Source organism: Arctopsyche grandis, chromosome 1 (assembly GCF_051622035.1).
Source record: "Arctopsyche grandis isolate Sample6627 chromosome 1, ASM5162203v2, whole genome shotgun sequence".
NCBI lineage: Eukaryota > Metazoa > Arthropoda > Insecta > Trichoptera > Hydropsychidae > Arctopsyche > Arctopsyche grandis.
In genome coordinates this window covers 22,565,430-22,583,232 of record NC_135355.1, presented here as the reverse complement: position 1 = coordinate 22,583,232, position 17,803 = coordinate 22,565,430, and the positions used below count along the sequence as shown (strand labels likewise).

The 17,803-nt window shown below is 30.5% G+C and overlaps 1 protein-coding gene across 1 annotated transcript; it reads right to left on the bottom strand.

Annotated features, from left to right (window-relative positions):
- Positions 1-14,689: 14,689 nt before the first annotated feature.
- On the bottom strand, positions 14,690-16,701 carry LOC143917213 (trypsin-like). Its single transcript, XM_077438699.1, has 3 exons — positions 16,463-16,701; positions 16,147-16,399; positions 14,690-15,013 (listed from the first exon to the last, which is right to left on the bottom strand). Exons 1-3 carry the CDS (start codon positions 16,699-16,701, stop codon positions 14,690-14,692), a joined length of 816 nt encoding a protein of 271 aa, XP_077294825.1.
- Between the last annotated feature and the right edge of the window lie 1,102 nt (positions 16,702-17,803).

Sequence of the window (17,803 nt, the reverse complement as noted above, 5' to 3'; positions counted from 1 at the left end):
CGTGGTATGTGGGACGTTTATTTAGATTGTTTTAAACATATATATTGTTGCGTACGGGTGGGTGGAGGATCCAAGTAAAAGGCCAACAGTCGTTTCACAGCATTTATTGATGATTCAGAAAATAAACGTACTGACAGTGCTCAGTCCAGAATGACATGATATCGCCTACGTATCTTATAAGGGGTAGATCTCTCAGGACGTCTAATCTGTTTACCTACTGTATAGTCACGTATTCGGATATGTATTCCCACGGTATGAGAAGTGCAATCATTGTTTAGCTTTCATGCACTTAGCTTGTCGCTAATCCTTAAAACCACTTACCCCGGCCACACGGTCTCTCAGGACGCTACCCGGTCTAATCCGATCGCAATTACTCGGCGGCTCTGTTTAGTATACGTTACAATATATATATAAAACGTGACATACTTGACACATATACCACACGCTGTGTGATTTCGCCCTTATTATTTTTGTATATCTGCACGACCCTTTCAGGTAGGCAGGTTAAGTTTAATGTAAGATGAAAGTAACCGTTCGTGCTGTTAAAATTCTCATAATTTATAGCATAAGGATTTTGGCAGATTTTACTTGGAAGCAACAAAAACAATTGCACGGCTTTAATACACATTCGTTCAGAAGTTAACCTAGACGCAATTAGAATTTATTTACATACAATAAACATAGTTTAATATGTTTTAACTTTATCTATGTACATATGTATGTAGTAACACTAAATGAAGTTTTGTGATCACGCGAAAATTCGAACTCGAGATTTTGACTGATTCGAACTCAGAATCGATTACTGATCACGTTTTCATGATCTAGAAAAAATGCATGTGTGTGTGTGTCTGTGTATTTTGGGGATTTTTTGAACACCGTTAGTCCTATCGAACTGAAACTTAGTATCGGTTACTGAAATTTGTATCGGCACGACGTACATTTTTTTCAAACTTTTAAGTTGACTGTAAATGGTACTTGCGCTTATATGTGTCCTTTTTTTAAGTGATTGAATTCAATTATCTCCAAAACCGCTAACTAAATCGGACTGGAATTTTTTTACATGTAATAGAAATAATAATCTTTATAACCTTATATTTTTTAAATATTTTTATCTGAATCGGAAGTAGTACTTTTACTCTAGAGAATTGAGGTTTTTTATATTTTCTTCAGAAATCTTTTGGTTTATTGAACTGAAATTCATATCTACAAGTTTAAGTTCAATACCAAGTTACGTATAAAATTTGGTAAGCATCCGTCAACCAGAAGTGGCAGTTTACTATTGTTCGATTTTTCTTCGACTATTTTTTTCGACCCCTTAAACACGTGTGTTCTTCACGAAAAAATTCAAGTATAATTCTTGTATTAATGTGATGAAAATAAAAAAAATCACTAAATTTAATAAACCGAAAGTGGGATTTTTTCCTCTTAGAAAGGTCAAAAATGTTATCGCTTCGATTCTGTCCAAACCCCTGAACGTATTAAGCTGAAAATTGATATTTGTATTCTTTATGTACTAACTTAGACCTGCTATGGTTTTGGTCAGAATTTGTAAACCGAAAGTAGGATTTTTTAAAACAATATTTCATTATTTTTTTTTGACCTTTTAAATTATTTTTATTTTATTAATATTTAAAGTGTATAATACTGCGATTTTAAGTATAAAAAAAAATATTACCACCGGAAGTAGAACTTTTGTCTTGTGTAAGTTTCCATACATTTGCGCTCAATTTGTATCGCTATCATAGTAATTAGTATTTTAAATCTGTCTGTACGGTTCAATATCGAATTTTGTTTTGCAACCTTCTCATATTGCTCAAATACATAAAGTCATGGGGTGGTCACACCCAATTTTTTTTTTAATTATATTTATAAATGATAATCAATATTTATAATAATATTCTCTTTTTGCAAAACTTTTAATTTCAGTTAATTCTTCTCCGAGTATTTACACTAATCTTTTTTACATAATTATAATATAACGTGTATATAAATCTATTTAATATACATACAAGAAATAACTGATATATGTATGTAGGTAGGAAGACTGTAGGAAAATATACTGAATCGATTGCGAAGTAAAGAAGAGGCTAGTAAGATACTGAGACAAGATTAGACATTTTTTTTTATTAAAATTCCACATTTTTCTAAACTTATTAATCATATATATAAATACGGTAATCTGTGTGTGTGTGTGGGGGTGGGTGTGTGTGTGTGTGTCCTAACTCTCACCGAACATAATGAATGAATCGATAAAAATCGATAAATTCATTTTTCGACGAGACGACTTTGTCGCGACTCGAACCGATCACCCCAAATAGCCTGAATATATGTAGGTCTAAATTGAGCTAATGGTCACGAACATCACGCCAAATCCAATTCTTCATTTCGTCTTTTTTTTTAAACATTAATTGAAATATTCCTCCATGCCATATAAAAATACGTAATTATAATAATTTTATTTAGCGAGGTTTTGAACCATTTTTTTTTTCATATAAAACAATTAAATATACATTTTTAATTGAAATTATTGAAATTAATTTATTTAATTTATATTTATATTTTATATGTTTGAAAAAAATTGGTATTATTTACGGGCGGGCGCTGGGAATCGAGCCTCGGACCTCCGATTCCAAACGCCATGAGCTCACGGGACCGCTCCACACGCCATATCTTCGCCCAGGAAATGTGTTATAAATACACATCATATGAATATGTACTTAATTTGTTATGTGTAATAATAATATTCAACGTTACGAGGTCAATGACCGTTTGTGTATAATCGGAAAATTTTACATTTTGTTAACTTTAATTAACATTTTGTTAACGTTAACATTAAGAATTGAAAATTATTACAAATAAAGAATTGAAAACAATCTATGAGAGTCTACGAAAATAACGGTTTATACGAGTATATAATATTTTTAAACCCATGCGATGATGTTTCATCGGGCTATTCACTAGTGTTAATATAAAGTCACATATTTTTTATTTTTATTTATTATGTTCAATTAGGCCAATATCAATTCCAAAATGGCCCCGTCCTTGACCATTTTCTGGATCTGTTAGTGCCGCTTGCTTTCATATATTATACATACATACATATATTGAATGAGACCACGCCCCGGTTCACCGACGCATGTGCGATTTTTTTCGCGCCAATTTTGAAATTCTTTTGGTGGCGCCTTCAAAATGACGGAGCTGTAATTGAACGCCTAGTCGAAAACAAACACGTACGCAAATTAATATATGCAGATATATGTATAATCGTATCGTTCATTGTGTGCAGTTGTCACGCAGTGGTTCACGGATAAATTATTGCAACTGGGTCAAATGATAAACGTGGAGAAAATTCGAACAGCGCACAGAGTACATACATATGTATGTAGAGTACTATTTTGTTAGAAATTTTACTAAATTTGACATATTTTTTTGTTGTAAATACTGTTATGCAATTTTTCTTGTTTGTAAATTTACAAGGAAATTGTCCTAGTCTATGCACAATGTACAGTGCCTTATCATTGTTTTTGGGGCCTTTGACAAATATCTTATTTAGCATTCCATTATTTTTATTTTATTCTTTTCAATAATAAAAATAATTTACAATTACTGCGATTGTGTGTGGACTAAACAAACGTCACGAATAAAAAAATGTTTCAGAAAGTATTAACTAGGTGCAAAAAACGTATAAAGAAGCGTCAAATTGATGGCGAAGTTCCATGAAAGTTTTAAAAAAAAAACTAAAATATTTTTCCTTGTTCTATTAGAATTTTTGTAACTTGAAAGTTTCCAACAAATAGTCATTATCGAAGTCTGTTATTCGCTAATTCATATTCTATTATTAATATGATTAAATTAAACCTATGCAACCTGTAATTTCATTAATAAATCGACCGTTTGTATTGAAATTACATATACACTGTAAAAATAAAACTTCCTTACTCAAAATTACTACACATTAGCGGGAGAAAGGTAAGTTTCGTGCAATGTTTCAGCGATTCTTGACGCGTTCAGTGAAATCAAAACAATTTACCATACAAGCTATAATAAAATATATGTACATACATATAGGTACGCGAAAACTGGACGAAAGTCCTATTGTGGGCGATGAATCTAACTGGACGACGCTACATGTGGAATATTTGACAGCTGGACGACGTGTACAATGGTGTGAATAACACAGGATCACAATCGAATTATTCCTAAAAATTTAATTAATCAGGATAGAGACTAAATCCATATATGTATAAACAAAAAATATTGCAATTCTTTTAATTTCATTTTCTATTATTAAAATTTTATTATTTCATTAAAAATTAATATTTTCCCATGATTTCATTGCGGGTTGCGCTTGAGTGACAATATGGTATTAAACTTGTACATACAAACATAAATTTATAGATTACTAGGTGAACCCAGCATGCGTTGCAATGCCACAATAACGCATGCAATTCCCGTTCCCGTTCTCATATCGGAAAAACACAGGCAGCGAACACATTTGAAATTATCCAATTATTTGTTTATTTTACCCTAACAACGCATGTCGCGACGCTAAAACATTTGAAATTATTGCGTTGCAATGCCACCCATTCCCATTTTTTCCGTTTTTTGCCGATTTTTTTTTCACAGTAAGCTACCCGAACATGCATATAACAAGTCCTGAAAGTTCCATTGTAATCGGTGGAGTAGTTTAGGAGCCTATTCGAGACAGACAGACATTCAATTTTATATACATATGTACATATATAGATACATTTTGAAATCATAGTCAAATAGGATGGTTTGTGCCAATTTGAACTGTTTCTGAACTGGAACTGTTTCAACAATGAAATCAGATAAATTGGCAAACTCTGATAGAAAAAATTGACTTTGAGTCCCAAATGTCCAAATTTGACCAGCAGTACTACTGATAATACTCGGAATAAATTATTTTCAACCGAGGCTAACCCACGGGATCGAACCCGGCAACCTCTCAGTGGCTAGGATTAACGCAACTCCCAAGCTATGCTGCTGGCTCATTATGTATTATTAAATCACCCGTTGACATGTCAAAGGCTTGTTTTGTAAACGAATTGGCACGTGATTTGAAATTCTAGCTAAAATTTATAACCAGAGATCGGCGCTCGGCGTCCAAAATGGCATCGGCGCTCAGCGTCACTATTGTCAATTAATATTGTTAACCTTTTTTTTACTGTCTAGTTTTGTAGGTTGACAAAAGGCAAGCCCCCTTTCCTGGAAAATAGGACTGTCGCGCCGAAGCTTATTTATAACTTTTATACACTGCAATGCAAAAAAATGTGATGTTATTTTGAAAAGTCAACAATGCGCCCTGATAGAATTTTAAATTAGTCAAATTTGAAAAAAAAAATCAGTCAAATTTTGGACATACCATCATTGTGCTTGAAAGACGCAATATGTTTACATATGTATACAAATGTATAAAGTACGCATTCTCGTAATAAATTTCGATCTATCGAATCTTGCATAAATATGGCGCACCGAAGATGCGACAGTTGAGATAAATTTGTTTGGTTCGCAAGTCTCAGTTTGGTTACGCAGATTAAACGACTCGGTTTCAAAACGTGTCAGTTGGTGTTCGTTTTTTGTTTCGCTGTCACTTTGTGTGGTGAAAACGTAAACGTAGCGAGCAAGCAAGGCCGTTCAGGTTGCTGCTGTCAATCAGATACGCTATTTCATATTATAATACTTCAAAGATACCATTCAAAGGTCACCGAAGGGTTATCAGATCGATGGACCTTTCGGTCGTATTTCTCTTTTTTAACGATCGGTGCCTTTCATAGGCTCGAGCTAAGTATTAATAATTTTCTTTTTCAAGCGATAATCTCGTTAAATTAAAATTCAATTACCTCGAAGAACCTCAATTCAATTTATGTTATTGCGCATATTTTTTAATTCACAGGGTAATTTTCAGATAACGAATGAATGAATTCTTGCGACGCTCAATTATCGAATGATAACATTTATGATGAACTACATGATTTAATATTACAATGATTTAATTAACTATTGTTAAAATGTATGCATGTAGAATTTTTGTAATTATGGTGAAAAATCGATGACTAATTTCAAGAAATATTCTCCTATATTTAGGGTGACTCAAAACCCCCCTTATATAAAAAAGGTGTTGCACGTCCAAAATTTTTATAATTTTTCTGTTAAATGACCATTGATATTGTCGAGGAATTATAATTTTTTTCAGAATCTACAATTCTTGTGTAGAAACTAGGAAAATATATACAGATAAAAAAAATAGTATAGTTTCGGATGATTAGTACATTACACTATAGAAAAATTTCCAAAATTATATTTTCGGTTTCTTTTCATTGCAAGAATTATGTGCAACTGAAAATTAGATTTTTTCTTTTGTTAAGTAATGTAGTTTTTACCACAACGTAAATTGAAACAGGAAATAAACTTAAATATAATATAATATTGTATTATACAGTTATTTAAAAATAATTATGATGGAAACAATAGCACAAAGCTTATTTTTCAGAAACCTGTAAAATGAATCATGTAAAAAAGTATTTACATGTTACTTTAAAATATATTGTGTATAAATGAATATTTATATAATAATATTTGTTTTTAGGAAACAAATTGATTTACAATGTAAACGGGATTGTCTCGGCCAAAACGGAACGCATGGTCACCCTACATATATCGGATTAAATATTAAATTTCTAAAAAACGATTTATATTTGAATAACCTAATAAGTTATTTTAAAAAGGCAATTTCCATTTTCCTGCGATTTTCTAGGAAGAAAATATTTTTCTGACGCCATATTTTTACAGTAATAAAGTTTTGAATGGCTTCGTGAATATAAAATAAAAGATTGATTGCAGAATATTTATTATGATCATGATTTCATATATGTACATTTACACATGTATGTAGTTCAAACCTACCTGAAAACCATCATTGACTTGTTATTTGTAGACTTAATGAAGAAATAGATAAAGGTTAAAGATTGTTGTGCAAATTCTATGTTGATAAATTTGAGCAAATGCTGAATGCGTAATTTGGTAACAAATGAATTAAATTATTGATTAGCTCAGTCATCAAATCTGTGAACCGTGGTCAACCGATGCAGTTTTAAGATAGCCCACAAGAACGGGGGACAATAATTTTTGAACCCTGATCCTGTGACATATAAACAAATTTATTTTGCTTAGAAATTTGAATTTGTTTTATTTATATACGCAGGCTATATCAGAGGTAGAAATACTTAACAATACGTAGAACATGCATGGCATATATTAAACTATGAAATAACATCTGATTTGCTGGGGCTGAAGCACGAAAAGCTTTTTCTGAGAAAATAAATATTAAATATATTTAATTTAATTTTTGACTATTATTTTTTAATAAAAATGTATTTTTTAGACTTATTTTTATAACACGTTTCTTAAAAAGATTACTTTTCCCCATGGTTTTGAATTAAAAAAAACGGGGGGGCGAGGGGGGGGCTCTAAAGAATCAGTTTTCCTCGCATTTTGGTTAAGTGGCCCTGAATTTACGTTTATATAATTTGAATAATGTTAATTGCTAAATACATTAATTTAAGTTTGCACTATCGAGATAATTTAAAAAAAATATATACAAATAACAAAATACATAAAAAAAACAAACACGCATATACAAAATGATCAAAAAGATAAATAAAACATTAATTAACATAACATATATATATATATATATATATATATATATATATATATATATATATATATATATATATATATATATATATATATATATATATATATATATATAATATTATATAAGTTGATGGTTGATTTTATTTTATAAAAAAGGCGTAGGAATGTTTTTATGTTACTTGTGTAATCGTGATTATTTCCAAAATGATTTTTGAAAAAAATTTTGTATTTATATATATGTATTTTTATGTAATTATATATATGTATATACATATATATATATATATATATATATATATATATATATATATATATATATATATATATATAAATATATATATATATATATATATATATATATATATATATATATATATATATATATATATATATATATATATATATATATATATATATATATATATATATATCATATATGTACATATATATTATATATATGATATTTAATAATTCAAACCTTTTCTTTTTCAAGGAAATTACACATACATATATGTATTTTGAACTGGTAAAAATAAAATATTTCATAAGTTTAATATTTGAATTAATTGGTAATTTAGGTTTTCCTACATATGCATATTATACTGACACCACATACCTATCAAGCATGCGGCTATAACGTGCATGTTATCACCGCAAACATTTAGCGCGCCTATAAATAAGTGATAAACAAAATGAAAGGGAAATTTATCAATAGACAATCTATGCAGAAATGCACATAATTACCGAGCGAACTTGTTTTGTCGGAATAACATGGTGGCCTAATGTGTGTATGTACGTATTCGAAGTCAGATTACTCGCTTATAAATATTATACATACAAAGAAGCACGTGTAAAATGTTCCACAATGTGATTATGATTTTGCGAAAAAACGTCAAGCTATTTATTGTTTTGAAAACTTAGAACCGGAGCGAGCGGCTATTAATTAATTGCGTTCATGATCAAAAAGGTCGATAAATAGGTAGCTTTGCAATAAGAGCGTTGTTAATTGCAATTTGAGAGTGTTTAATGTAAGGTCCTTACTGCATTAATAATAATAAGCTTAAATATCCCTTAAGATAATGTTGAAAGCGGGTTGTTGAAAGAACATTTAAATGAAATTCTTTTCATAATCGAACTCGATTGAAAATATTTATTATCAATTCGTGGTTTGTAATGTAATTTTTTTAAATTCTTTTTTGTAGTTAATAGCAATATCAATATACGTACGAAATGTACGTACAAAAACTCTCAATCGACAATCTTTCGAATGAATTAAAGCTTGTATAATCTCTTTCCTTTCATTCTTGCAGAGCTTATATGTACATAGTTTTGACATTCCAAATATCTATGTTTACATGATTTTCTATATACTTACATTACATCGATTTTTGTAATGCATAGTTGATTAAAATTTTTACTGAATTTATGAAAAGTTAGTAACAATATTAATAAATATTTTCCCCAGATGCGCACATAATATTTAAAATAATTTAATTAATAATCATGATGCAACAGTTCGTCGATATTGTGCGAAGTTTATTGACATCGATATTTGGTGATAAGACATTCAATCCTATCTCTCATTTGATTTTGCGTAACATTTAACAGCGTATCTAATTGATAAATGTATAAATGATATATGTATAAATAAATGATAAAATTTTAGGGAACGCAAATCAAAGAGTGCATCTTGGCTAAACTTTTATGCAAGAATTTTTCTCATATATGTATGTACATACATACGTATAAATAATTTTTCATACATACATATATACGTATATAAAGAAAAAAATTCGGACGTGAAAAAACCATGACTCTATTTTGAGGAGTAAAAGAAGTATAAAAAAAGATAGTGAAACGTAAGTACCTACATACACGTTGACATGAGACGATTTTCGCCTTACATTTTAGAGCAAATGAAAGGAAACTTACGCAAGACAAAAGTTCTACTTCCGGTTGTCGGATTTTGTTTAAATTTTTTTATTACTTAACATTTTTATAATTATTATTAACACAATATATCAAGAAGATAGAAATATTTTAAAAGTTCAAAATAAAATAATGGAAACGAATTCTAACCAAAACCCTATCAACTCTAAATTAGTACATAAAGAATACAAAATCGTGTAGTCACAACATTTTTGACTTTTCTAAGAGGAAAAAATCCCACTTCCGGTTCATTTAATTTGATTTTTTTTTTATTTTCAGCACATTGATACAAGAATTATCATTGAATTTTCTCGTGAAAAGTACACATATTTAAAGGTTCGAAAAAATTAGTGGAAGAAAAATCGAACACTGCCACTTAACGTTGATGGGTGTTCACTAAATTTTTATATAACTTGCTATTAAATTAACACCTCTAGATAGTTAGTAGAAGTTCTAGATAGTTCTTAAGTTAACAGTTAATTACACTAAATACTTTCTGAGAAAAACATAAAAACCTCTATTCTCTAGAGTTTAAGTACTAATTCTATTGTAGTAAACACACATACCAACAGACGCACCGACACACACACACATTTTTTCTAGATGAAAACGTAATCAGTAATCGATTCTGAGTTCAAATTAGTCAAAATCTCGAATTCGAATTTTTGCATGATTACAAAACTTCATCTTTTGTTACTACGTACCAATTAAATAAAGTAAAAATGCTAAAAGTTTGATAATATATTGAAGTATAAAAAAGATGCATTCAGAAAACTGCATTTGATATTTGATTGATAACCAGTTATTTGATATATCTATATCTAGATGAGATAAAACGTTAACGGTTTTAGGTTAGTATTGTTACAGGATAGTAATTCGTTTTTATTTTTACATTGTTAAGTCCTATCTATGATATGTATATACATATGTTCATATGTAAAATACATGTACATAAATAACACAAATCTATCAAATATATCAAATGAGGTTATTACTAATAAACTCAGATATTATTAACATCGTAAATAAACAATTACAAGTGTAAAATGGTTGAGGAATAAGAACATTATTTTACATAAATACTTGAAGTAAATGTGACTATTGACACTGTTGTATTCGTGTGAATTATTAGGCTTAAAGTTGTAATGCAGTTTAGGCTGTGTTGATTTGATCTGATACGAATACGCACGCAGTTTACACGGCAGAGTAAAGGTTATCCACAATTTTTACGTTTGGTCACCAAGTAACCATGTCAAGGCTAATCATTAAATAGCTTTTCAATATAAGTAGTATTCATTTTTCCATTTATCGATGCTATATATAGCACATAATTTGAAAAAAATTCCTGTAAGCACAATTTAGATACATACATTATTATGTAACTCCACTTATTATGCACCATTTTTACAATATACATATGTACAGTAAGCAGTCTCTTCAATTTACTTCTCAATCTACTAGTCGCATAGTATAATTTCTAAAAAAATGTTAGTATGTTTTTTTGGTAAAACTTTTCTGACTTCCTTTTTTTCATTCATTCATATGTAGATATGCCATAATTAAACCAACTCAAATGGGAAACCTCAATGGTTTAACGATCAATATAAAATGAAGACAATATAAGATTGATCTCAGGTTTATAAAAATACGTTAAAATCAGTGCATAGAGATTGTTTAACGTAAGTGGGAAAAGAAGAAGATTTTAAAGTCTTTCTCACCCAATAGTGGAAGACGATGATATGATTATATGACGTGTTGAATAGTTGTTATAGTAAAAAAAAGAGTAATTATTATCATATTATATTTTTTTACAACTTGATTCACTAGATACAAGATATAAATTGTACACATGGAATTTAAATCTAGTTTGAGTAAGCAAATTAGTAGTTTAGATTCTTAGTTTTTTTTTTAGATTTTTAAATGCTTTTTATTATTACGAAATTTACAATACATCTTACTGATCCTACTGATCATTTTCTATTTTACAATGTTAATTTAATTTTGTTAGTAATCATAGTATTATATTATTCTAATGTTAATGTACAGCATAATAGGAAAAATAGCTTAAAAACCTATTTACAATTAAATTAGTAGTTGATATTCTCGAAGCTTAATTCTTTCATTGTTGTCATAGTAAAATTTTGGCAAAAGTAAAGGTATTGGTATATTAAGGTAAAATTTTACGTGTTTTTGGGCGCATTTTTACCTTGTTTACCGAATTATGTACTTATCTCGGAATTACTCAGTCGAATTCCTCGGTCTCAAAATTATTAATATACTTCAACATGCTTCATTTTGATATATAAATATTATGTAAATTGAGAAATTGTTATCTTTTCTTATGTATAAGCAATGAAATAACTCATGTATAAGCAATTTGAATTGACTGTCTATCAATTCAGACGCTCGAGATTAAGTGGAGCAAGGTCATGATCATGACTGCCTCATAAGTCTTTTTTTTGTTTTTCGCACAAATCTCACTCACATATCGGCTATGGTGATTTCGGCACATGCATAAGCGATCGTGACCTTAGGTCTGAGTGATCGAAAAAAATAAACGGTGTCAAGTTCGATGGTAAACAAAGAAACTTATCATCTTCAGTAGCAAATTCAGATTGGATTGAAAAAATGTACGGCGGAAAACTCGAGGGTGGAGTTTTGTCTTTTGTGTGAAACTGATCTTTGTGTAGCATTGGCTCTTCGTTCGATCGGTCATGTACTGGCAGATTCGAACGGCTATTTAGCGAATTAGAAGACATGTGTTACAAGGTTCCTTTCGCCAATTTACCAAGACAAGAATCTTCCGTCGTGAATAATGAATATTTTAAAAAAGAAGATCGCGCTCTCGGTAGTTTGGTTGGCCTTTAATCTAAAAACTACCATTCCGATCTGTTAACTTTTTTTAATCCGTCACAAATGGCAAGGATAAATTTTTCGCGGCAGACGTTATCAACCTTCTTTTTAGATTTTCATGTGAGGCTTCATTTTAATTAATGTCATTTTTTTCATTGACCTGTATACGCGTAATACGTTTACAATTAGCCTAATCTGGTGACGTAAAACGGATTTGAAACTTTCAAATTAGTCAACATTTAAAACGACAAAAAATTATATTATTTAAGCCGAAATACATACGTGCGTATTATATATATATATATATATATATATATATATATATATATATATATATATATATATATATATATATATATATATATATATACATACATATATATATACATATACATACATATATATATATATATATTTGAAGATTTTTGACTACAGCTTTAAACTCAAACCAGTTCGTGTATGAACAAACTAATATACAAGGCGGTTTACCTTACACATACAGAGCCATTGAGGAATGAAAATATGCTTCTTTTACTTTTACTACTTTAGCTCAATGGTTAAAAACACTATTTTACAGTAGAGAGGTCGTGGGTTCAAATCCCGGCTGGAAAAATGCTGGCTAGATCTGGATTATTAATTAATTCTGATCGGCCGTCTTGTTAGAGTTTATGATGTTTAGCTAAGTTAATTGCTTAACTTAATTGCTCCAGTAAAATTGAAATCTTTCCTCCCAGTTTCTCGTAAATTCGTTGCATCGAGTTTGTTGCAGTTAAAATATGTATTATATATGTTTACTAACATACATATATACATTTGTAGAATATGTTTAATACTTACAATACTTATGGAAAATATTTGACCATAGATGTCGAGTAAAATAAAAATGGGTGTATACCTGTATAAATAAAATAAAGTATGAATTAAACACCTAGATCAATTAAATTTTACTTTATTTTGTTTCACATCCCTACGAAAGTTAAATGGATAGTTCTTGTGTGATAGATCATCTTAATTTTCATTTCATTCGTATAATTAATTGTCCAATTGTTTTTCAAATAAATTGCTACAAGATTGACAGTGTTAAGAAATGCATTTACAAATATCAGCAGCATTTTTATGGGGCATAAGAAAGTTATAGACATTTCAAAACAGAAACCGATTTTGCTCCATTCTGAATGATAGTGATTTTGAATCGGTGGCCTTTACGGCAAAACTCTGGGTTGATGATGACTCGAAAAATGAACTCGTATCAAAGGATTAAGATTAGGAGTGGGGGTAGACGGTTTCGTTGGCTCATCCCATAAATCTCACGCATACACGCGTACTTGTCCCGAAAACCATCTACCCCCACTCTTAATCTTAATGTACGAGTTCATTTTTCGAGTCTTCATCAACTCAGAGTTTGTGCCGTAAGGTGGACCCATTTTGAATATATGTACATATGTATGAATGTACATACCTATGTACCGCAGTATACATATTTTAGACAGGAATATACCTATGCATACTTTCAGATCATAGTCAAAGCAACCTTGCATGGAAATTCCGTTCAAAAATAGCACACGAGTGAAAATATAAGGTCAAATACTTGAAAAGAGCGCATTGAAGTTTGTTCATTGACACACAATAGGCATCAATGACAAATATATCGGCTCCGGCTGGTAATACTAATATGAAACGTTACTCAATAAACTACGCACTAAATTGCATTTGAGATAAGATATAATCTGTACACCGAACCGACGGCAAAGACAAACCGGATCTATATAGCTCGGACCACGCCTAGTGGACAAAAGATACTGGTAACTGGCTGGTACATGAAAGACAACAGGGCCACGGTCACCAGCGGCCGAATTGAGCCTAACTAATTACAAGCCAGTTTCATTATTATTTATATGTGTATACCTATTACCTACTGCTGGCTACTTAGACTCGGAAAATACTCAACTAGACCATTACACAAATTGAACATTCCTTGGTAATTGCGCGAGACAGGTACTACAGAGCAATAGTTGTGGCTGCTTCTCGCGCCTAACCAACTTAATACGTAATATATGTAGGTACATAGTATGTACAAATGTAGTTTAGTAGCAACATTTAATTAAATTACAGGTAAATAAGGACTTAAACTGGAGTAAAGGATAACAAATATATTTAGTAAATTTTTAAGCAAATAATATATTTAATTGTGATTTATTTTCGTCGTTAAATTTCAAATTAATGAAGGTTAGTTTACGGATAAATTTGAATTTATCCAATCCATGTATTTCATTACGTTTGTAAAGACGATAGGATTATTTATATTTGCACAACCGTTTCCCCAAGAGATAATTCCTATTAGGGTATTATTTTCATTTTCCCTCAATGGACCGCCAATGTCTCCTCTGCATATAGTCCTTCTGTTTTCAAACAAATACTTTGCTGAATTCAATCGTTTTCCGCATATCATGTTATTGCTAGTAAATTTATCTGGATAGCTTGCGCTACAATTTTTAATATCAATAATTTTAAGAGTTAGCTCTCGAAGGTTTCTTGTTAAGCATTTGTCCACCTGAAATTAAAATACAGCAGATTGAAAGCCACATAAAATATTATATACATATGTACTGTGTTGTCACATATAAACCAATTCGTTTAAAAAGAGTGGTATAATACAAAATTATTCATTGAAAAATTTCAAATCACATATCGAAAGTTATCGAAGAATGTTTTCTTTGTACTTCCAGAAATGTGTATTGTTTAATAAAAATATAGTGGCAGTTTATGAAAGTAGGCGTGATTGAAAGATGAACAGAAATATGGAAACATATTTAAATATTACTTTTTTTATTTTATTTCTTGTATCATACTCGATTTTCACTTCATCATGTCAAGCATTTTCACTATTTGCAATATGAGCCATTATATTATGTAGAAATTGGTGGAAGTACAATTTTCAGTTCGAAAAAAACTATTGCTGTTTCAAAAATTGTTATCATTTATTTTAATTCGATGTTCAGATTCTCGGAAAAACAGAATAAACGTATTACAGGCCAGAAGTATTTTTAAATATCGTTAGACGCAAAACATTATATTTAATGTTCAGCGAAATATTTCTCACAATGAAGAAAAGTTGACTTTTGTCACTTCCAAATATAACGGCTCATATAGTGAAGTTGTCCTGGAAGAGGTTTCTTCCTTAATGGACTGAATGGACACTTGGCCGACGGACTTTTGACTGAACGGACGTTTGACCGAACGGACATTTGTCCGATTGTATATCGAAATTACTCAAACTCACTAAAAACAGATAAATTATTCATAAACCACCTAGACATTATTTAAATTTGATGTTTTTGATAAATTTAGGTAATTAAAATTTCATTCGGCCAAATGTCCGTCGGCTTAGCGTCCGTCGGCCAAGTGTACATTCAGCTAATAGTCAGTCAGAATGGATTATGGTTTTGATGGCTATGTTTTTGATCGGGTCAAATTTGTATAGAGTCAGCTCGACAATTTTTTGTTAGATAAAAAAAAACAGATCTTGCCAACAACGATAAAATTACTCATAATCATATTTGATTAAACTTTTTTTTATTTTGGTCGAGATTTAATCCCACTACCTCTCAATAGAAAAAACCAATCGCTTAACCAATGAGCTAAGCTGTGAATTTTAATTATAAAGTGGACTAATTTCGTACTAACTTGAGGAGATCCCCATCCGGTTGCAGTTGCATTATTGGAGGAAGTCATATCTGAAGTATACATTGAAATATTTATAGCCTTCACATTAGTTCCCAAAGAAAATGGACTGCTCAAGAATAACAAAGCTACATCGTTGACGCGTATTAGCTTGTCAAATTCGGAATGTTCAATATAAGTTTTGACATTGGCAATTTGTCCGCCGGAGTTATAGTTCGCTGATCCCGCACGAACTCTCCATTTTGCAGAAGTAGTTCTAACACATAAATAAAAAATTATGACAAGAAACAAAAAAATATTGATATTTTTAGAATATTACCCATGGATGCAATATGCTGCCGTAATTACGACATTTGGTCGGATTATGGCACCTCCGCAAACTAGGATCTGAAATTTTTGCCAGTGATTGATAAGGAGAGCAACTTGATACGGTGCTTTCTGGATGTCACTCTGTTGAGATCCAATAAAACGTGCATTATTGGATGAGTCGCGTGGACAGATGACAGGTAAACCTATAACCAATTTCGAATCGGGTAAAATTTTCAGTGGATTGCTCATGCAGAACCGTAGCACTATGTGAAACAAAATTAAAATATCAACTCTACATTTCATTATTCTCTGAATCTCGATTACCACGATTCCTATTGGTCAAAACATTTTAAATAACAAAATATCTACTGCAAAAAGCTATGAAATGCGATAATGATGACATTTAAGGCGAACCTGCTTATTGATAACAATTGGTAAATCGATTTCAAAATTTCAGTAAAACAAACGGCTATAGTTTTGCATCACTAAAACTCACTCACCTGAAGTTGAACCCAAGAGAAATGAGAAAACCATCACAAAAATCATGATAAGGCTCAGTTTAAACTGAAGTCAAACTCTTAGAAGCTAGTTTATATACTATATAAATAAACCGCAGAAATGTCCAAATTATAATAATAATGAAATTTTATCGAGAGATAAATTTTAAAGTGTGCCACGCTTTTACATAAAACATGGTCATTTTAAACTGCAGGTTAAGTTTACTGCCATGGAAACGTTAAACTTGTGAATTATTTCGCTTTTGTGACAAACGCAATGGTATGTAATTATGAATGCAATTATTGCTTTCCGATTCAAATATAATACCTATACATACTAGGGGTACATTACGTATATTATAACTGATATACATACATATTTGTTCACACGTATCTATGTATGTATGTATAATATGTATAAAACAACAGAAATTGCATAACAAATTCCAGTGCTTCAAAAACCGTGAAGATGAAGGCTATATCGCGTCCGGTGTAGCAATTAAAATTGTTTAAAAAAATAAAATAAAAACGAGAATTCGAAATCTTATCGCTGGAGCAAACATTTCAATTATTTCACGGAAACGTATGTGCGTCGAACGGGAACACGTTTCAATTTTTTTTTAGCAAATTACACGTTTCGAAAATCTTTTTTCATTGTTATCAACGAACGTATCGGCCCTCGAATGTTGCGATTTGACCCTCTACATATTTTTGAATTGGGCTGAACGATCTCGTCAGACTCTTTTTGTTGTCTTGACCGTTTTCTTTGTGTCCAGTTGGACTTTATTTAATTTTTAGCAGGTATTACCATTCACATATTTGTGTGTTTATGTATGTAGAGAGCTACTACAGCT